Here is a 23,267-nt window from a genome sequence, read left to right as displayed (position 1 = left end):
TAGCTGAGAGATCCTGCTGAGAATTAAATAATCTGGATTTAATAATAAACCATCAGTATTGATTTAAATGCTTTGGGAATCAGAATGAGAATTTAAGGAAAATGGACTGAACAGCAATGTAGTTTTCTCCATTGCTTGGATGTCAATTCGAGACCACCATCATTCAACTTCAACCTTGTCATTAACCCTTTCTCTCTCATCTTTGACTCTGAGAGTATTGCCTCTCACTGGGGTACATTTTAAACTGCAACAACAACGACCCTCTGGCACTTTGTCCAGGTAGCCACTCTTCAATGTAAGTGTTGGCAGAGAATGTCTACAGGCTATTTACACCCGGTGGGCATCACAGCTGAGACACTTCCTAGCCATAACCAGATATCCACACTCACATACTTTGCAGCAGAAGTTGCTATTTATTTCTCTCACCAGCCCCACGGGAAGGATGGTTGCAACAGACCAAATTCTTTGCAAGTTGGGATCAGTGCCGATAGGGTCTTGTAGCTGTCTGGTTAGTGTGATTAGTGATCACACTGGATGCCCCTATTATACACCATTTTCCCACAGAATATGATTTTGATCAATATGTACTTGGCATTTGATCCTGGTTGAGAAGAATAGGACCAAATGTCATGAGGCTCTGCAGCTAGCAATCACCCTTACTCAATGGGAGAATGAATGGGGGATGAGACCACAATCCTGCAGCATCGATAGGGACCAGGGCTAACCAAGTCAGGTATAAAGTGGCTTGGCATCAACACTGCTATCTCACAATTATTTCCAGTAGATTTGACCGAGTTGCATCAACATTTCATGGCAGTGTTAGCCACATGCTTTTGGCAAATGATCACAATTCCAACCAATGCCTTGCTGCAGAGTCAACTATTGCAACGAGCTACACCAGAGAGTTGGGGAATGTATCTGAATTCCTCATATCACGCCCAATTTCCCGACTTTGATCTTGGATAGTTTCCAAAGAGTGGCCAAATACTTCCCCACAGGATGAGGGAAGAGGAAATGAACTATAGAATCAATAGTCCTGTTGTAAAAAAATTGAGAGAATCCTATCCCCAAATATAATTTCCTCACTTTATTCTTCTGGAGAGCAGGAAAAAGAGAGGAAACAACAATGAATGCAAATTCACCAATATTCTATCAAGGAGTAGGCTATAAATTGTGCGAGACTCATGGGTATAGAAAGGCAGGTCAGAATTGGCCTGTACCATATTATGAGCACCATTGCTTTAATATATGAGGGAAAATATATTTTTGTGCAATCTTAATATTCTTATTCCCAGTGTTTATTGATCTATTTACTTATTCAATCTCAAATGCCTGGTTTTCGGAATCAGAGCAAATGCCATCAGACCCCAAGTAAACGTGGTAGAAGGCATCCAACCCACACATAGATAAAAAGCAAAATACTGCGGATGCTGGAATCTGAAACAAAAACAGAAAATGCTGGAAAATCTCAGCAACGTTGATTCTATTCTCCCTCCACAGATGCTGTCAGACCTGCTGAGAGTTACCAGCATTTCCTGTTCCTGATTCAGCCCCTCACAACCTGGTCCTTAGAACAAACTGAAGTTACTGTCCGTCGATCCTACATTTTACCTTTTCAATCCTTAGTGGTCGTCCATCTTTGGTCCACTTGACTTGTGTTACAGGCGGGTCCGCATCCACTGGGCACTTGATATATCCAGGCATCCCAACAGGCAGATAAATGATGGGAGGCATGTTGACAACTCGTGCTGGATCTGGCAAGCAATGAACAAGCTGGGGTCAAAGCTTAAATTGAGGGCTGAATCGGCAGCCTTCCAATGTCATGATCAGATTGTTCCTATTGTGGGTGTTCTTTGCCGTGTACAGGGGAAAACACACGCAAATGTGTTTTTGCTTTGTCCCTACCGGTGTAAATACAGAAAAATGATGGACCTCAGATGTTTATAAGTACAATATTCACACTTACACTGTGCAAGTTGTATTTTACCTTTCTTCAGCCACATATATACAAACATTTCCCTAATTACTATTGGTTTTTTGCACCCATTCATGGGACATGGGTGTCGCTGACTGACCAGCATTTATTGTCCAACTCTAGTTGTCCTTGGACGGTAGTTGAGAGTCAACCACATTGCTGTGGCTCTGAAGTCACATGTAGGCCAGACCAGGTAAGGACGGCAGATTTCTTTCCCTGAAGGACATTAGTAAACTAGATGGGTTTTCCGACAATCAACAATGGTTTCATGGTCATCAGTGGATTCTTAATTCCAGATTTTTAAAATGGAATTACAATTCCACCATCTGCCGTGGTGGGATTCGAACCCAGGTCCCCAGAACATTAGCTGAGTTTATGGATTAATAGTCTACCGATAATACCACTAGGCCATCGCCTCCCCAGGATGTATACCACGTAGAGGGACTTGTCAAAAAAGACACAGGTAAAACTTTAGGAACTGTGCTTGCTGTGAGGCAGATTGGCTTTTGTTGTATATTCAGAGTCGTGAATGTGTGAGAGGGAGTATTTGTAAGTAAGGATTGGAAACTTTGGCCAAATTATTCCATCAAACCATTGTAACAAATTACAATTGGAAATCTATTACTGTGATTCAATTATAATCTTCATGTTTGGAAGCATTTGTGCTTTAGTATCTGTGGGCTTAGTGATGTCAGAGAGAACCATGTAAAGTGGTCGTTGTGGGCGATACCAGGAGTAATGAATCCAAACTCACTGATGAGTTGTGGAACTGACTGAAATGGGTCCAATGCTACTTTTTAAATATCTTGCTTATTTTCACTTGACTTCAATGGAAAAATAAACGGAGTGAAAATTAAAACAAGTTTTGCATCTGATTCCGCCAGTCTTCCAATGGGTGGATTAGGTTCATTAATTTTACACTGTCTTTGGTGTTCCCTACTTATTTTCCAACAACATGCACTGGGTGTCATTTTATTAAGATGTTTCGATGAAATTAGGTGATGGCGCATTCCATTTCGATCTGATGATTTGTCTAGTTTTGCAAATTATGCAATATATTTGCAAAAATGCCCACCAGAACCCGCTTCCATAAATGTCCTACCTGTTCCATTAGTTTGAGGTTGTTTTTATAACAGGCCACTGGGAAAAGGAACAGCAGCTCTAACAACTAGCTTATCACATTAGATTTGTGCACCCCTAACCTAATGTGAACCAGGAGGCTAGTGGCTCAAAGTCAGGTTCTTTTTTTATTCATTTGTGGGACGTGGGTGTCGCCGGCTGGCCAGCATTTATTGCCCATCCCTCGTTGTCCAAGTCAACCACATTGCTGTGGCTCTAGAATCACATGGTAAGGAGGGCAGATTTCATTCCCTAAAGGACATTAGTGAACCAGATGGATTTTCTGACAATCAACAATGGTCATCAATAGATTCTTAATTCCAAATATTTTTTATTGAAGTTAAATTCCACCATCTGCTCTGGCGGGGTTCGAACTCGGGTCCCCAGAACATTGGCTGAGTTTCTGGATTAATAGTCTAGCGATAATACCATTAGCCATCGTTTAGGTGTTCACAATCAGTTGCATGTATTTCACATTAGTAATGTATAACTAGCACATTGCCGTAATGATTGTCTCCTACAACCTGATCAGCTTTTCTATTTCTGGAAAGCTTCCCCTATGAGAGGAAGCTTTCCAGAAATAGGCCACGGATTTCTTTTGCTCCTCCTCGGAGTTACAATGACCAGAGACTGGGGAGGGAGGTGGATGAGCTAGTGCCATCTAACAGGGTGTGTAATGCTGGGCCTGATGGTCTTTTCACACCTTTCTCCAATTGTTGCCCCAGCTGTGATGCGGCCAACACCAAGGAATGGATGTGGGAGCTTGCTGGTGTGTACAGAGTTCACCATTCGGTAAACTGATTAACTGAGCAATTGGGGTTAAGGTCTGACTAACCTGATGATGGAAAAGAAAATTGTGTGGTTCAGCAACCATAATCATCATGTCACAATCGCATGATATCTTCGAAGGGAAGGATAACTCAAGGGGAGGCGTTCTCAAGCGTGTTGCTTTCTCCTCCCTCCTCACTCCCTCCCGTTTTAAGTTGCAGGACATTTCATCATGGAATCATAGAATCCATATATTGCAGAAGGAGGCCATTTGGCCCATTGAGCCTGCACTGACAACAATCACACCCATATCCTATCCCCGTAACCCCATGTATTTACCCTACTAGTCCTCCTGACATTAAGGGGGAATTTAGCATGGCCAACCAACCGAACCCGCACATCTTTGGAGTTTGGGAGGAAACCGGAGGAATCCACAGAGGCACAGGGAGAATGTGCAAACTCCACACAGACAGTCGTTCGAGGCTGGAACTGAACCCGGGTCCCTGGCGCTGTGAGGCAGCAGTGCTAACCACTGTGCCACCGTGCCACCCCGATCATGGTACATCTTATTTTGGAAGAGTTCAGTACAACTGAAAGCGGAAAGAACTCCCCAGTTAGGCCAGATGTATCTGGAAAACTGCCAGTTTCCTTTCAGTTATTACTGTCCGTTACAGAAAATGGAAGAAGAGGAACACAAAATCTGAGATTGCAGCAAAACTGAAACACAGAGTCACAAGATAATGATGCCAGATGAGGAGAAACAGAGACATTTAATCAACAAAACTCGGCCTTGAGAGGGGGACAAAGCTCCAAGTCCCAGGCTTGGATGCCAGCCAAACTACTCTTTAATTTTTTTAGCTCCCTGCTGTGAGCAAGTAATGAGATTACAGCAAATGCAGCAGTCAGTACTTCTGTCTCTGCCCCTCATATCTATCCAATTTAGAGCAAACGTTAAAGCTAATAAGACTTATTTATATTCTGCACTACTAAGAAATGTAATTACTTTTGTGAGCCAGACAGCTATACCACATTCAAAATATTCAACAACTAATAATCAATGCAACCTTATTTTCAAACTGAGGTTCGAGGATCATTCTACTGAACAGTGGATTGTAGGATCCTGATACTGGTAATTGCATAGTACAAGTCCAAGGAGCAAGGAAAACTAGACTGAAGAGGAAGTGAAATGGCTGTGATAAGAGTAGCAACAAAATTAGTGAATTGAGATGTGCTGAATGAGATTTTGGGGTGGCACGGTGGCACAGTGGTTAGCACAGCTGCCTCGCAGTGCCAGGGACCCGGGTTCAATTTCGGCCTTGGGTGACTGTGTGGAGTCTGCACGTTCTCCCCGTGTCTCTGTGGGTTTCCTCCAGATGCTCCGGTTTCCTTCCACAGTCCAAAGATGTGCGGGTTAGGTGGACTGGCCATGCTAAATTGCCCCTTCGTATCTGGGGGACTAGCAAGGGTAAATACGTAGGGTTACAGGGATAGGGCCTGGATGGGATTGTGGTCAGTACAGACTATATGGGCCAAATGGCCTCCTGCTGCACTGTAGGGATTCTATGATTCCATGAAATGCGATTGGGCTCTCAGCCTTCTTTATTTTTTATTTCAAGAGGAATGAGTTACTGGCTGGATCAGAAATTGGACCCAATATATGGAAACCTGCTTGGAGTGGCAGAATTTAGACACAATCATGGTCATCTGCTGAGGACGGCAATCGGCACAGTTTTACTCCTTGTCTCTCTGCATCCATTTCTTCAACCAACTTGAGTTGGGTGGTACACTTTCTCAGCACTCAACTTGACCACAAATTTCTGGTATCATCCTTCTAAATCTTCTCTGCACACTCTCCAATGCCTCAATATTCTTTTTATAATATGGAGACCAGAACTGCTTGGAGTAAGTGTGGTCTGACCAAGGGTGAACACACGTTTTGTGTAACTTTCCTACTTTTAAATTCTATTCTGGAAATAAAGCTTTTTTTGTGGTCTTTATCACTGTAACTGTTAGTGATTGGTATATTTGTCTCTAAGATCCTTTTGTTCATCTAACATCTTGACTTGTGCCTTCCGGCGAATGAGTGACCTTTCTATTTTTCCTAGCAAAAGTTACCACCTCACATTTACCGGTGTTGAACTTCATTTGCCAATTATTTGTCCAATCCACAAGGTTATTATGTCCTCCCTTTATTTGTTACAGTCCTCCCAAGCTTTGACCACCCACCTCAATAGCTATCACTGTACTTTCCAGGGATCCTGCATTATGTTCTTTAGTCGAAAAGACAACACAAACTAACTGGGCATTGAAGGTTTTGGAGGGCTGCAACGTCAGATTTGAAGGTTAAGATTAGAAAAAAAGAGGCCACAGAAACTTGCAGCACGATAAACTCTGCGAAAGCATAAAATCTCCATCCTCCCTCGTAAGGAACAAGCAAGGCTCAATTGAGGTCAAGTTGAGTGCTGAGAAAGTGTACCACCCAACTCAAGTTGGTTGAACAAATGGATGCAGAGAGACAAGGAGTAAAACTGCGCTGATTGCCGTCCTCAGCAGATGACCATGATTGTGTCTATATTCTGCCACTCCAAGCAGGTTTCCATACATTGGGTCCAATTTCTGATCCAGCCAGTAACGTTTCAATGATTGGCTGAATGATCACACTGCTGCTGAAGGTTGCCAAGATTAAATATCTTGTGACCCCAGTGGACAATCACAGTTTGGGCATGCTGCTCTTTAAAATATGGGCTCCAATTAATAGTAGACACCAATGGATAAATACTTTTTCCGAGTACAGTGCCAATTATTGGCTGTGTTCGTTTCTACCCTTCCATCCGAATTCGACTACCATTCAATGGATGCAATGCAACGCCGGCAGATTTTCTTAGGTTGCCTCACAGAGCCAGTGACCCAGATTCGATTCCCAGCTTGGGTCAGTGTGTGGAGTTTGCACGTTCTCCCCGCATCTGCTTGAGTTTCCTCTGGGTGCTCCGGTTTCCTCCCACAGTCCGAAAGACGTGCTGGTTAGATGCATTGGCCATGCTAAATTCTCCTTCAGTGTACCCGAACAGGCGCCGAATTGTGGCGACTAGGGGTTTTTCACAGTAACTTCATTGCAGTGTTAATGTAAACCTACTTATAACACAAGTAAATAAATTTAAAACTAAATTAAGTTCATTCCGATCCTCTACCAGTAGACTGTCTTGTATTGACTATTATGACGCTAGTGTACTTTTAAGAATTTTTTTAAAAAAATCATGTTCTCTGAAGTTAAGCAGGCCTTTTGGTTCTTTTCATTGTTGCTGAGCTGTCTGCTGGCAGTCCTTTTATTGCTGCTTCAATGGTTTAAATGGGGTTTTGTTTATTTTTACTCTGGGTCTCCTTGCCTTCCTGGAATGAAAAGTCTGCTGTTGGTGGTTTGCTATATAGTAACTATTCTCTCTCTCCCTGGTATTTGGTAAGTTGTCCTGACTTCAAGCTTGACTGTGTGTGTATCAGGAGAACTGCAGCATCCAACCAAAGGATTAAGTTCCAGCATCGCTTGAGCATTTGTATTTTCTGTGCTAAGCCTGTGGCAAGGCTTTTGTTTATGGACAGAGTGGATTAGGAGCAGCTGTTCCCCCTAGTCGAAAGGTCAGTCATGAGGGGACATAGGTTTAAGGGGCAAGAGATTTTGGGGGGATGTGAGGAAAAAAATTCTTATCCAGAGGGTAGTGATGGGCTGGAATGCACTGCCTGGGAGAGTGGTAGAGGCGGGTTGCCTCACATCCTTTAAAAAGTATCTAGATGAGCAGTTGGCATGACCATAACATTCAGGGCTATGGGCCAAGTGCTGGTAGATGGGATTAGGTGGGAGTTCAGGTGTTTCTAATGTGTCCCTGCAGACTTGATGGGCTGAAGGTCCTCTTCTGCACTGTATGATTCTATGACTTGTTTGGTTGGAATGGTATTTAGCTGTTAAGATTTATACAATTTCATCGGGTTTTTTCTTGTTTATAATTGGTAAAAGTTATCGCTAATTTTCTTTCTTACATGTTAACTGTATTCTTAAATAAACTTTGTTTGATAAAAGCTCCCTAGTGAGTCATTGGAATCATACCTGAAGTGAATCATCTGGGATTCTCCCAAAAAATTCTAAGTGCCGAATTCACATAAAAATGGAGTAAATCCCGCTGGTTTTTCCAGCAGGACTTTCAAAATGAATCTTCTACACTCTGTGCATTACAGAGTGCTACAGCATGAATCACTTTATAGATCAGTGGGTGGAGCCTATTCCCACCCGAGAGGCTGGCAACAAAGCACTGAGTTGGCCATTGACATGCGCTAATCTGTCAGCGCCGAGATTGGCGCATGCGCAGTAACCCCGCACTGCCGGTCTCCTGATCGCTGGCCAGCCCTACGACCTCGCATTGCTGGCCGTGTGACCCCCCCCCCCCCGTCCCCCAACCACTGGGCTCCTGGATGTGTTCGGGCCAGCCCCGACCCCAACTCACAGCCCCCCCACTGCTTGATCTCCCTCCCTCCCCCCCGGCAGTCCCAATTTCCCGACGCCCTCCCACCGCAGCCTCGACCCTCCAGCAGGCCGAATCCCCCCACCTGATGGCCAGCCCCGATCACTGGTCTTCCTCCCTCTGTCACTGACAGAGACCTCCCCCTATCCCTACTGATCTACCCGCAGATGCCCTGCTCCCTATATGCCCCGCACCCCCTGGCCATGCCCCCTTAGCATTGCCTGATGCCCAGTGGGCAGTGCCAAGGTGCCCCTGGGTGTTGCCACTTTGCTCCTTGGGCAGTGCCGGCGCACCGCCCTCCCCCTTACCGCTGACCTCTTGGGGGGCCTCCATGGTCCCCCTTCCCTCCAGCGGGGTTTACAACAGCTCCCCATTAACGGGGAGCTGCTGGCCCAACCCCCACTGGAGTGAAACACTTCTGGCGGGATGGAGAGGCTAGCGGGCCCAGAGACTTCAGTCCTGGGCCCTCTAAAGATATTCAAATGAGTATTAGAATAATTTACTCAGCTCTGCGCCGATTCCTGGCATGGAGCTGACAACACTGAAAATCCGGGGCCGGAGACACGTAGAGGTGGTGGTGCCCATCAGGAAACCTGCTACACGGCCTCCGCTTGAGTCTCCCAGGAGAATCACCCCCCTCATGCTTACCCAAGCTAAATTCAAAGTGCAAAACTTATGATTCAGGCTGACTTCATAAAACACTTTGGAGTTTCTGACCTGAATTAGAACACGTACCAGAATTCAAATGTTCATTTCTTTTGGTCAGAATAAACTTGAGACCAACTTCTACTTTGCTTTTCTGCACAAGTCATCTCAGGCTAGTGTCAGCAAGCTGTGTCTGTGTAGTTCCAAAGCCTACAATTAAATCGCAAGCTGATAATGTAACAGCTTGCTTTAACAGCAAACCTGGCAACTTATTAAAACCCAGTGTAACAATCGTTCAAAAGAACAGAAGGTCACACTTAAATTTATGCTCTACCTAGTCTCCGGCTCTGTAATTAGTCTGAAATAAAAATAGTGATCACAAGTCCACTAGATCATCATAAACGTCCATCTGGTTCACTAATGTGCTTCAGGGAAGGCAATATACAATCTTCACCTGGACTGGCTTACACACAACTCCAGTCCCACAGCAGTGTGGCTGATCCTTAACTCCCCTCTAAAACGACCTAGCAAGACACTCAAATTATATCAAACTGCCATGAAAAAGTCTAATATGAATAAACCTGAAGGGTGATACTGGCATTGAACTAGGCACCGACGAGAGAAGGGGCAAAACTCGACATCGTCATGGGAAATAAGGGCAAGTGACTGAAGTGTTAGTGGGGGAGAACTTTGGGACCAATGACCATAATTCTATTAGTTTTAAAATAGTTATGGAAAAGGATAAGCCTGGTTTACAACTTAAGGTTCTAAATTGGGACAAGGCCAATTTTGACGGCATTAGACAGGAACTTTCAAAAGTTGATTGGGGGGAGCTGTTCACAGGTAAAGGAACATCTGGCAAGTGGGAAGCTTTCAAAAGCAAGATAACGAGAGTTCAGGGCCAGCAGGTTCCGATCAGTGTGAAGGGCAAGGCTGGCAGGTGTAAATGCTGGATGACTAGAAATATTGAGGCTTTGGTCAATAAAAAGGAAACATATGTCAGGTATAGGCAACTGGGGTCAGGTGAATCCCTTGAGGAGTATAGGGGGTGTCAGAATACACAGGAGTACAAAAAGGAAATCAGGAGGGCAAAAAGGGGACATGAGATAGTTTTGGCAGATAAGGTGAAGGAGAATTCAAAGAGATTGTATAAGTATATTAAGGGCAAAATAGTAACTAGGGAGAGAATAGGGCCCTTTAAAGATCAATGAGGTTGTTTATGTGATGGGTGAGATCCTAAATGGATATTACTCATCAGTATTTATCGTGGAGAAAGACATGGAAGCTAGGGAACTCGGGGAAGTAAATAGTGATGTCTTGAAAAGTGTCCACATTATAGAGGAGGTGATGTTGGAGATCTTTAAACGCATAAAGGTAGATAAATCCCCAAGACCTGATCAAGTGTACCCCAGGACATTGTGGGAAGCTCGGGAAGAGACTGTGGGGTTCCTAGGGAAGATATTTGTATCATCGACAGCCATGGATGAGGTGCCAGAAGACTGGAGGGAGGCAAATGATGTGCTGTTATTGAAGAAAGGCAGCAGAGAAAAGCCAGGGAACTACAGACTGGTGATCCTAACATCAGTGATGGGTAAGTTGTTGGAGGGGATTATGAAAAACAGGATCTATAGGCATTTGGAAAGGCAAGGACTGATTAGGCATAGTCAGCGTGACTTTATTATGGGGTGAATGGGATCAAAGCTTATGGGGAGAAAGCAGGATTAGACTATTGAATTGGACAATCAGCCATGATCGTGATGAATGGTGGAGCAGGCTTGAAGGGCCAACGGCCTCCTTCTGCTCCTATCTTCTATGTTTTTATGTTTGTGTGTGGGAAATCATGTCTTACAAATTTGATAGAATTTTTTGAAGGGGTGACCAAGAAAATTGATGAGAGCAGTGCAATGGACGTTGTCCACATGGACTTCAGCAAGGCCTTCAACAAGGTACCGCATGGTAGACTGGTCAGTAAGCTTAGATCACATGGGATCCAGGGAGAACTAATCAATTGGATACAAAATTGGCTTGCTGGTAGGACACAGTAAGAAGTCTCACAACACCAGGTTAAAGTCCAACAGGTTTATTTGGTAGCAAAAGCCACTAGCTTTCGGAGCACTGCCCCTTCATCAGGTGAGTGGGAGTTCTATTCCAAACAGGGCATATAAAGACACAAACTCAATTTACAAAATAATGATTAGAATGCGAGTCTTTACAGGTAATCACGTCTTAAAGGTACAGACAATGTGAGTGGAGAAAGCATTAAGCACAGGTTAAAGAGATGTGTATTGTCTCCAGACAGGACAGTTAGTGAGATTTTGCAAGCCCAGGCAAGTCGTGAGGGTTACAGATAGTGTGACATGAACCCAAGATCTCGGTTGAGGCTGTCCTCATGTGTGCGGAACTTGGCTATCAGTCTCTGCTCAGCGACTCTGCGCTGTTGTGTGTCGTGAGAACGCTTACCCAAAGATCAGAGGCCGAATGCCCTTAACCGCTGAAGTGTTCCCCAACAAGAAGAGAACACTCTTGCCTGGTCTTAACGCTCTCTCCACTCACATTGTCTGTACCTTTAAGACTTGATCACCTGTAAAGACTCGCATTCCAATCATTATTTTGTAAATTGAGTTTGTGTCTTTATATGCCCTGTTTGTGAATAGAACTCCCACTCACCTGACGAAGGAGCAGCGCTCCGAAAGCTAGTGGCTTTTGCTACCAAATAAATCTGTTGGACTTTAACCTGGTGTTGTGAGACTTCTTACTGTGTTTACCCCAGTCCAATGCTGGCATCTCCACATCATTGCTGGTAGGAGACAGAGGGTGGTGGTGGAGGGTTGTTTTCAGACTGAAGGCTTGTGACCAGCAGTGTGCCACAGAGATTGGTGCTGGGTCCACGATTGTTTATAATTTTTATAAACAATTTGGCTGAGAATATAGGATGAATGGTTAGTAAGTTTGTGGATGATACCAAAATTGGTGGTGTAGTGAAAAGTGAAGAAGATTATCTAAGACTACAACGGGATCTTGATCAACTAGGCCAGTGGGTCAAGGAATGGCAAAAGGAATTTAATTCAGATAAATGCAACGTGTTGCATTTTGGCAAGACAAACCAGGGCAGGACTTACACAGTTAATGGCAGGGCCCTGGGGAGTGTTGTTGAACAGAGCGACCTAAGGGTGCATAGTTCCTTGAAAGTGGATCACAGGTAGACAGTGTGGTGAAGAAGGCAGTTGGCACACTTGCCTTCATCGGTCAGAGCATAGAGTACAGGAGTTGGGATGTTATGTTACAACTGCACAAGACATTGGTAAGGCCACATTTGGAATATGGCATACAATTCTGGTCATCCTGCTGGAGGAAGAATGTTATTAAACTGGAAAGGGTGCAAAAAAAATTCACGAGGATGTTACCGGGACTGGAAGGTTTAAATTATAAGGAGAGACTGGATAGGCTGGGACGTTTTTCCCTGGAGCGTAGGGGGATGAGGAGTGACCTTAGAGAGGTTTATAAAATCATGAGTGGCATAGATCTGGTGAATCGCCAAAGTCTTTTCCCTAGGGTAGAGGGGTCCAAAACTCCTCTAGGTTTAAGGTGAGAGGGGAAAGATTTAAAAGGGACCTGAAGGGCAACTTTTTCACACAGAGGGTGGTGCGTATATGGGATGAGCTGCTCGAGGAGATGGTGGAGATGGGTACAATTATAATATTTAAGACATTTGGACAGGTACATGGATAGGAAAGGTTTAGAGGGGAATGGGACCAACACAGGCAAATGGGACTAGTTCAGTTTAGGAAACCTGGTCGCCATGAACAAGTTGGGCCGAAGAGCCTGTTTCCGTGTGGTATATCCTTATGACTCCATGACTCTAATAACAGTGCACTCTACCCAGTCAATGCTGCAAAGTCCTCCTCATTAATATCTGCAGACTTGTGGCAAAATTGGCAGAGCTGACCATAGACAGGTTGGTTCTTAGCACAAAATGAAAGTATTCATGTGAGTTGGTACCTTCCACAATTTACTAACTTTATTACACATTGCAATGGTGGCACTTGGGGTTGCTAGTTCAGTACCATAGTCACTGGGCTAACATTCCTAATCAGAAGAAGCACATTTGAAATTCTACTGCTTAATTGAATGTTGTTGAGGCACTGATACACTTTGTATACATGTGAAGCTCCTTTGCAAATATGGTGCCTCATTATTCCCCACTCTCATACAACATCTGGCAAAGCATTTCAATTATTTTAGGCAATTGGTGATTTTTGAAAAATTATAATGTTGATTGCATTATGCACTTGTTTTGAAAGAAGCGCTAACAATATTAACATTTTACTCTTTACAACAGTTTATAATTAACTCATTGGCACTGTGACAAACCACTTTCAATATGCATAGATTAAAAAATCAGGGCCCAGCGTGTAAAAGAGCGCAAGATGTGATGGAGCACTTGATATCTTTTAGACGTGTCACATGAGCAAAGTGCTTTTCAAAATTAAACGGATGTTGTTTATCTGTACCAGTGAAAAACAACCCAGAATTAAGGGCGGCATGGTGGCCCAATGGTTAGCACTGCTACCTCACAGCGCCAGGGACCTGGGTTCAATTTTGGCCTTGGGTTACTGTCTGTGTGCAATTTGCACGTTCTCCCCGTGTCTGCGTGGGTTTCCTGCGGGTGCTCTGGTTTTCTCCCACAGTCCAAAGATGCGTGGGTTAGGTTGATTGGCCATGCTAAATTGACTCTCATATCAGGAGATTAGCAGGATAAATATATGGGATTGTGGGAATAGGGCCTGGGATTGTGCTTGGTGCAGACCCGATGGGCTGAATGGCCTCCTTCTGTACTGTAGGGATTCTATGATTCTATGAAATTAATAATTTCATTTAATGATTCTTGATGGAAAAAGACAAGTAACTCCTTTTACTTAAGGGTTGCCAACCCTCCAAAAACATTCAATCCTTCCACCACTGTGAACAGTGGCAGCCGTGTATACCATCTACAAGGTGCACTCATTACGCAGCACCTTCCAAACCCATGACCACTACCTTCTAGAAGCACAAGGGCAGCAGATCCATGGGAACACCATCACCTGGAGGTTCCCCTCCAAGTCACTCACCATCCTGACTTGGAATTACATCGCTGTTCTTTCACTGTCGCTATGTCAAAATCCTGGAATTCCCTCCCTAATAGCACTGTGGGTGCACCTACACCTCAGGGGCTGCAGCGGTTGAAGAAAGCAGTTCACCAACACCTTCTCAAAAGGGCAACTAGAGATGGGCAATAAATGCTGGCCTAGCCAGTGATGCCTACATCCCTTAATAAAAAGAATCTTTGTAATTCTTATACTGGAGTTCTCTGCTCTGAAGCTTCTAGTTGTGTGTTTACACTTTCAGTATTCAATTTACTGGTCACAGTCGGAGGTTCTTTGACAGTATTGCTATAGCACTGAGTATTCTCTGTTCGACATCAGACCTTTCTATATCTATCTCAATACTAGGTGAGTAAAGGCACAGTCTGATTCACTGAGGTCCATTTGACTGGAGTTTTTCATGATGCAGTGGACAGGGAAGTATGAGATCCTAAAAATATAACAATTGTTTTCAGTGCTGGAAGACATGTTGAAAATACGATTCCAGTAGCAATAAGAGATTTTGACATGGAAATTGTGGAAGAAATTGCTACATGGTCAACTCAGAGTGGAATGGCATTTCAGCCACAGGTTAATTCATGGATGTATCTTTCATACCTAGAATGGGTTTGAGGTGATTCCAATGAGATCTGACTGGTGAAGTCTCTGACTAATATATACAACTGCTTGGATAACTGGATCTTATTGTATGTTGTGCTGCAAACTGATTGGGGTTGATTTTGACATTGAGTGAGACTGTAAAACAGGCAAGATTAAATTTAGCACAGATTTTTGTGATTGATTTACCCACTTAAATGTATATAAATGTGTTTTGGGCCAACTGAAAGCGAATGCAGTCAATTCCTATGGTCATCGAGGATGATGGCAACTTTATCTTTTATAGTATCTAATCTGGAGGTTGGAATGTACTTTGCCGTTTACAGTTATTTGTGAAAGTGCAATAATACGAAAATGATGGCAGTTAGCTTTTTTTTATTCATTGGATGTGGGTGCCACTGGCTGGGCCAGAATTTATTACCCATCCTTAATTGCCCTTGAACTGTGGCATTTCAGAGGGCATTAAAGAGTCAACCAAATTGCTGCAGGTGTGGAGTCATATGTCGGCCAGACCACATAAGGATGACAGATTTCCTTCCCTAATGGACATCGGTGAACCAGATGGGTTTTTACAGCAATTGACAATGGTTTCATGGTCATCATTAGACTTTTAATCCCAGATTTTTACTGCATTCAAAGTTCACCATCTGCCGTGGTAGGATTCGAACCCAGGTCTCAAGAGTATTAGTCTGGGTCTCTAGATTATTCGTTGAGTGACAATAGCACTATGCCACCATGTGAGGTGGGTGGTGCTTAAACTTTGCTCTTTAAGTTTTCCACAGTTCAGCACGCACTATCTTGTAATATAAATGGCATTTGCAGTTCAGTAATGATTACAATGGCTTCGTTGCATTGTTTGATAGTGGCTGTAGCCAGCAGGCTATTGTCTAATTCAAAACGGCCAAGCAAAGCAAAGGATACTACTATGGCCTGTTGGAAAATATGGGTATTTCAGAACAGAAGGTTTTAAACTCCAGGCTGGGAGTGTGTGGCTGCAAGAAGAAATTATCTTTGTTTACCTGTCTTTGGTTTTACAATGAGTAATAACGTCAGCAGGATATTGGACAATGGTTGTTTTCAAGGCGGAAGCTGTAGCAACACATCCTTGATAATAAAGTCATTCTAATCAATCGAATGGGCAGAATCCAAATACAAATGAGGCCAGAAGACTGATTTTAAGTGTTAAACAGACTTAGGTCACTGCCCTAAGGTCAGGCAGCCTGCAATGAACCGATTTGGATGATACGCCTATGGTTAGTGTGTACGTGTAGAACTGCATGTGTTCCAGCCAGAATAAATATTGGAGTTTTGAAGAACAGAATCAGAGAAGGGAAGAACCACAGAACAAGAAAGGAGCCTCAACACTTCAGATTGATGAAGTCTGATCCCTCTCCATGCATGAGTGGATAGAGACACCCCTACAGGTCCATTAAATGAGTATAAGTAGTTAAAATCTATGATTGTATACTTGTTATAGTAGATTTATAGGGGAATAGAAGCATTAATTTGTGATGCAGTGAGAGAGAATCAGTTCTGGAGCAGCCATAAGTAGTTAAAATTTTCCTAAATTTTCCTAATAAAGACTTGATTTGATTTAAAGATAAAGTTTTTGTGTCTATCAATTAACTGGAACAAAGTCTTGATTAACATGGTGTAGAGCTGCAAATGTGAATGGGATATTAGAGTCTGAAGTCCAAGAATTCACTGGCATTTTCAACACTGGTGCAGGAAAGGCAAAGTGATTGATCAGGATAAATGTGGAAATAAGCACAAGTTGAATCCCCATGACTTTCCCTCAAATCCCACCCCTCAGAGGCCACACTCACACTGGACTGTCAAGTAAGATGAGGCTGAAGGAGAACGCCCAAGGCTGTTACTAGGTACGCAGGTGTATTTTCCAGCATCTTCAGGCTTGACTCGGAAGATGATCAAGGTTCCATCAATCAAAATCCGCACCCTCAGCTTCAGATCACTGGTAGAGACAAAAAGAGGAACAGGAAATTTTATCAATCGATTCAAAATGTTTCACATTTTATTCTTTCGGTATGATTTTAGTTACAGATGGTCAGTAAGCCAGTCTTCTGGCAATCTAATAGTGGTAGATACTAGCAATGTTCATTAGGAACGTCGGTATCCCACATAAATCTGTCCCCCTTCTATTAAAGGAAATGAGTGGCCTAGTGGGGATGTTGTTACTGACAAAAGTTACCCGGAAAGAGGTAACTAGTCTGGCTTCGACTGAAGAGTTTTACAAGCTATTCCAGTTATAATGATAAGGGATGGCATGAAAGAAAGAAAAGAAAGTTTACTGAGCAGGCTTACATTAACACTGCAATGAAGTTACTGTGAAGACTCCCTAGTCGTCACACTCTGGCGCCTGTTTGGGTACACTAAGGGAGAATTTAGCATGGCCAATGCACCTAGCCTGCACATCTTTCAGACTGTGGGAGGAAACCAGAGCACCCAAAGGAAATCCATGCAGGCATGGGGAGAACGTGCAAACTTCACACAGTGACCCAAGCCGGGAATCGAACCCAGGTCCCTGGCGCTGTGAGGCAGCAGTGCTAACCACTGTGCCACCCACGGTGATGAACTTGGTCTTCAGTTTTCATATTATTGCACTTTCGCAAGTAACTGTGAACAGCAAAGTACATTCCAACCTCCAGGTTAGAGACTATAAAAGATAAAGTCATCATCACCCCAATTGATCATCGGCCTCAATGGGGAGAGCTGACTGGTGGTGATTTAAGATTCTGAGATTCGCCACGCCTCAGATGATGGGAAAGGGTAAGTAGGCAGGGCCCTCATGCATAACCTTGACTGGTACGGGAACTGAACTCATGCTGTTGGCATCGTTCTGTGTGATGAACCAGCCATCCAGCCAACTGAGCTATAACACACTTGGTGGCATTACTTAGACTTAATGGTGCTAAAATGATTGAAAGTCCAGTTCTTTTTGTGGTCATCAAAATTAAGGAGGTTAGTGAGAAGAGATGAAGTGTTTTACCAGTTTGGAACACATTCTCAGTATTAAGTGTATCAAGATCAAGTCTACAGTATGGGCCAGACACAAATAAAGATCAACCTGCTCAACATTAACAAAGTGTCTTTGCCACGACCACAGAAGAGCACTTTGATGAGTCCACCAGTGGGACACTTACATTTCCTGTACTATAAAAGCTATCGTTTTAGCTAACTCTCTGAAAGACATTGTAAATTTAGTATCAATTTGTATTAAATTTGGGCAGGTTTGTGTTCCAAGTGCTTCGCCACTAGGAAGTGGTCTTAACTGCCTTACCCACTTATCACAAGGCCATTATGACAGTCACTGAAGATAAAGCTGTCATATTGAAGTGATAAAAACAGTCTGCAACAGGTCTCCTGACAGCACAGCAGTCAGTCAGGCACATTGCATAATCTGCCACACGGAATTTTCAGAAATTATACTGATGAATTGGAGATTTTACTGAAACCATATGATGAATGGAACGCCTCACATCCTTTAAAACGTACCTGGATGAATACTTGGCATGCCATAACATTCAAGGCTATGGGCCAAGTGTCGGCAAGTGGGATTAGGTGGGCAGGCCAGGGCATTTAATGCGTCAGTGCAGACTCGATGGGCTGAAGGGCCTCTTCTGCACTGTGGTATTCTGTGATTCTGTGATGAATAAGGAACCGCACTGATGAACTGGAAATGTTACTGATAGCTCAGACACAATGGGGGAGCACGGTGGCACAGTGGTTAGCACTGCTGCCTAACAGCGCCAGGGACCTGGGTTCAATTTCGGCCTTGGGTGACCGTCTGTGTGGAATTTACACATTCTCCCCGTGTCTGCGTGGGTTTCCTCCGGGTGCTCCAGTTTCCTCCCACACTCCATAATTGTGCGGGTTAGCTTCATTGGCCATGTTAAATTGCCCCTTAGTGTCAGCAGGATTAGCGGGGTAAATACGTGGGGTTACAGGGATAGGGCCTGGGTGGGATTGTTGTCAGTGCAGACTCGATGGGCCGAATGGCCTTCTTCTGCACTGTAGGGATTCTATGAAACTTCTGCTTTATTCAGTCATGGGACATGGGCATCGCTGGCTGGCCAGCATTTATTGCCCATCCCTGGATGCCCGAGGGCAGTTGAGAGTCAACCACATGGCAGTGGCTCTGGAATCACATGTAGACCAGACCAGGTAAGGATGGCAGATTTCCTTCCCTATAGGTTTTAAGTGAACCAGATGGATTTTTCCAACAATCAACAATGGTTTCACGATCATCAGTAGATTCTTAATTCCGGATATTATTTTTAATCATTGAATTCAAACTCCACCATCTGCCATGGCAGGATTCAAACCTGGGTCCCCAGAACTTCTATTCTAATACTGATGAATCTAGAACCCCTTTTTGGTTACTAAATGCTGAATGCAAGATGGAGCACATTGAGGTAGATTTACAATTGCTGTAGGGGTTAAACTGGAGTTATGGATTAGTGGTCTATTATAGAACCTGCCTAATTTTTATATCATTGGAATTAATGGAAACAACATCCCGTGGCTTTTACACAGAGTATTCGGTCCACAGTGTGAATTTTACCCCCCTGCAGCAAGTTGAATATCTACACCTTTATTTCAATCAACAAAATTGAAGTAAAAAAATACAAATTAATTCAAGGATTTAAAATGAAATTAAACAGTCTTCAAACAAAATTCATTCAATTAAAATCTCAATCGCAATCTTCAGCAAACCTCCATCATCCATAGCTGAACTCAAATAATGACCAAAACCTTGGTTTGGTGACTTCATTGAGCTGGGATGCCCTGCCCCATTAGATTCTGATCCAGCCAGATTGACAGAGTTGAAATCTCGGTTATACTGCGCCATAGGGTACATTTGAACAGCTTAAAGTTAATTAAATAGACATGAGCGGGATTTTCTAGCCACACTCACCCCAAGGTGAGTGTGGCCAACTCTCACCGACTTTTACAGATGCACCACAGAAAGCATTCTTTCTGGTTGTATCACAGGTTGGTATGGTTCCTGCTTTGTCTGAGATCGCAAGAAACTGCAAAGAGTCATGTATGAAGCCCAATCCATCACTCAAACCAGCCTCCCATCCATTGACTCTGTCTACACTTCCCACTGCCTTGGCAAAGCAGCCAGCATAATCAAGGACCCCACGCACCCTGGATATTCTCTCTTCCACCTTCTTCCATTGGGAAAAAGTTACAAAAGTCTGAGGTCACGTACCAACTGACTCAAGAACAGTTTCTTCCCTGCTGCCATCAGACCTTTGAATGGACCTACCTCACATTAAGTTGACCTTTCTCTACACCCTAGTTATGACTGTAACACTACATTCTGCACTCTCTCGTTTCCTTCTCTATGAACGGTATGCTTTGTCTGTGTAGTGCTCAAGAAACAATACTTTTCACTGTATCCCAATGTGACAATAATAAATCAAATCAAATCAAAGGCGGAAAATACTGCCCGAGGTCAATGGACCTTTGCATGGCCCATGTCCCGCTTGCTACGATTCCCATGGTGAGTGGGATGGGAGTTGAGCGAGTACCAGAACTACACTTCAGTTTAATCCTGGTCAACCAATAAGACATATTGTTGACCACTCTGGAAATACATTCAGACCTTTTTTTTTTAAAATGGGGAACTCATGTTGTTCATTGGTACTTGTTCCAATGGTTTGTCTCTTTGTATTTTGACCCCAGTAAGGATGAAAGCTCAATTTAGAATGCATTACATAGTATCACAAAGAACTTTCAGCACAAAGAAAGTTGATCCAACAGATTTATACCAGAGTTCAGGTTCCACATGAGCCTTCTCCCAATCCTCTTCATCCAACTCCATCGATACAACCTTCTATTCCTTTCTCCCTTATGTGTTTATGTAGCATCCCCTCAATTATTCTACACAATTCAGTTCAGCTACTTCTTGTGGTAGCCTGTTTCACATTCCAACTACACTCTATGCCAAGAAGTTTCTCCTGAATTTCTCAATTCCCCAAAGGATGTTGCCTTCCTTTGGTGTACGGCCTGCCAATTTGCAATGCAAGCCACCGGCTCTCACTCCAGGTCAAATTATCAATGGAGGCCATACATACCCACACACTTAACCTGGACAAGTTCCTGGAATGAAGTTTCCCTCTCTTTTGACCACAAGTAACCTCACCAGTTCTTGAGGTTAATAGCATCCATAGAATCCCCACAGAAGAGGTCATTCAGCCCACCAGGTCTGCATCAACTCTCCAACAGAGCATCTTACCTGCACATCTTTGGACTGTGGGAGGAAACCATAACACACGGAGGAAACCCACATAGACACAGGGAGAATGTGCAAACTCCACACAGTCACCCAAGGGCGGAATTGAACCTGGGTCCCTGGCGCTGTGAGGCAGCAGTGCTAACCACTGTGCCACTATGCCGCCCTAAATCATCATGAAATGAAGGCAGTGGCAGACATTTCCCAAACATTATCCCATCATTCATCCATTTATGACACTTGGCACAAATATGAATCAGATTGGCTGTTAACCATGTAACTGTGAACTACCACATATAGATGAAAGGGTTAACTCTATCATTCGTGTTAATGATAGCTACTGAGCATGTGTGTAATGAGCTCTGTCATGGCGATATCACTGACTGAGAAAGGTTGAGTGAGAAACATCTCAGACAGGAGGCTCTAGCTCTGACTTGATATTGAGCGGGATTCTCCAGTATCCCAGCTGCGTGGTTCTCGGTGGCGGAAGGTGGCGCGCTGTTCATGGGGAGCGGGATTCTCTGGTCCCACTGCTGTCAATGGGATTTCGCATTGAAGCCACTCCACGCTGACAGGAAACCCACAGGCAAGAGTGCGCTGCTGGCGGGACCAGAGAAACCCGCTGGGTGAACGGCCGGAGAATCCGGCCAATATCTAACCTCTGTAAATAATAAGGATGTAATTAAAGGTTTTTGGACAAAAGGCCACGGCCTCCAGCAAGATCTCTTCTAGAGTAAAAAGCCATCGAATCCCAAGATAGATCCACAATAACAGACCTGGCACCTCCGAAAGTTTGAACTTTATTACTAACATCTCAATACAACATGGAATGCAGTATTCAAGAGATGCAAAACAAGAAGCATTATAAAACATTCAAGTTTCTCACTTTGACTCCTGTAACATGGAATGAAAGGTTTTAAACTATCACATAATATATTAAATGTCGCTATCTCAATAGCACACAGTATAAAGGAACTCATGGGGCGAAAAACTGATGTAACTGTGCCACAGCTAAATTTGGCACTTATTAAGGAGAGTCATGAGTAAATTAAAGGATAAACTGAAGGACTGATTGGTGTTTTAATAATTATGTCTTTAAATTCATCAGTGCTAATAGATTCCATGACCCATTTACTGATCTGTGTGAATTTAATCAATTATGATCAAAAGTTCCTTTTTGCAGATTCCAACTACAGATCAAAATGTTTTTTTTCCAAAGCTTTTGGATAATTATTTGCTGTAACATCAGCAGGGAGTTTCTTTACATAGAGCTTGGCCAAAGGCAGTTAAAATTTTAAATCTGTTCTTCCAGTATACCAGGGTACCAGTGCCACATATGCAAGCTGTTTTCTGGAACTTCGCCAAGTGATCATTCTTTATGTGTGAGGCCGAATAGTGATTGTAAGAATGTTTATGAGGATATGAGTTAAGGTGGGCCTGATCAAATTTGCATTCAATGTCCAAGCATATATTTTTCCGAAAGGACCAAGTGAATGCTATCAGGGGCAAGAGGAGATGATGGGGTAGTGATAATGTCACTGAGCTAGTAATTCAGAAAGCCAGGCTAATGCTTTGGGGTGTAATAATCTTACCAAGACCAGTCTTCCGTCACCAATCACCCTTTATTTACAGGGCGTTTGAAATGCCGTTCAGCGGCTATAGTGTGCCAGCTCAGTCCCGAGTCTTACGACTCCTGGCATGAGTGGGACCAGCTGGTTTTAAACCCCCCACTGCTCCTTCCCTATTGCGCGAGCCTCCACTCGCCTAAGAGGGGAACTCGTACTCTATGAGGCTCACGGGGAGATCTTTCGATGATCACCCATGACCATCATAATATTCCTCCCCCCCTCACATCCATTTCTTCTCCCACACCCCCTCCCCCCCATTTGGGGGGGGGGGGGGGGGGAAGCTTTTCTGCTGCTTAGTGATTGGCTTGGGGTCGACTAGAGGCAGGAGCGGATTGCGAGGGGGGGGGCGGGGGGGTTGGTGTCAAGCGGATTAGAGACCTTCGCTTCAAAAGGGAGCGCCATAAAGCCACCAACCTTGGTCCTTTTTGAGGTCTCGCTTCAGTGGGGAAGCCAGGCTCCGCACTTCCATCTTGGAATCTGTGTCCTCATCACTCGGAGGGACAAGAATGGGGTTGACTTTCAGTTGTGGTTCGATGCTGACAGTGGTCATCCCTCTGGCTGGTAATGAGGCCTGCACTGGTACGGGCTCTCTACTCCTGAGATGGTCCAGATGCTTCCTGACTA

At 43.8% G+C, this 23,267-nt stretch overlaps 1 protein-coding gene across 1 annotated transcript in view; it reads right to left on the bottom strand.

Moving 5' to 3' along the window:
* Window positions 1–23,267, bottom strand: part of igsf9bb (immunoglobulin superfamily, member 9Bb) — a 683,212-nt gene that overhangs the window by 128,708 nt on the left and 531,237 nt on the right. Inside the window, exons 8-9 of the mRNA XM_078198934.1 lie at window positions 16,580–16,725; window positions 1,612–1,754 (exon numbers count right to left, since the gene is read on the bottom strand). Of these exons, the coding sequence (XP_078055060.1) occupies window positions 1,612–1,754; window positions 16,580–16,725 (289 nt within the window). The remainder of the gene's footprint in view (window positions 1–1,611; window positions 1,755–16,579; window positions 16,726–23,267) is intronic.

The sequence above is a fragment of the Mustelus asterias genome, chromosome 27 (assembly GCF_964213995.1).
Source record: "Mustelus asterias chromosome 27, sMusAst1.hap1.1, whole genome shotgun sequence".
NCBI classification, from domain to species: Eukaryota; Metazoa; Chordata; class Chondrichthyes; order Carcharhiniformes; family Triakidae; genus Mustelus; species Mustelus asterias.
The sequence above is the reverse complement of the archived record's forward strand: the minus strand, read 5'-3'. Positions and strand labels throughout refer to the sequence as shown.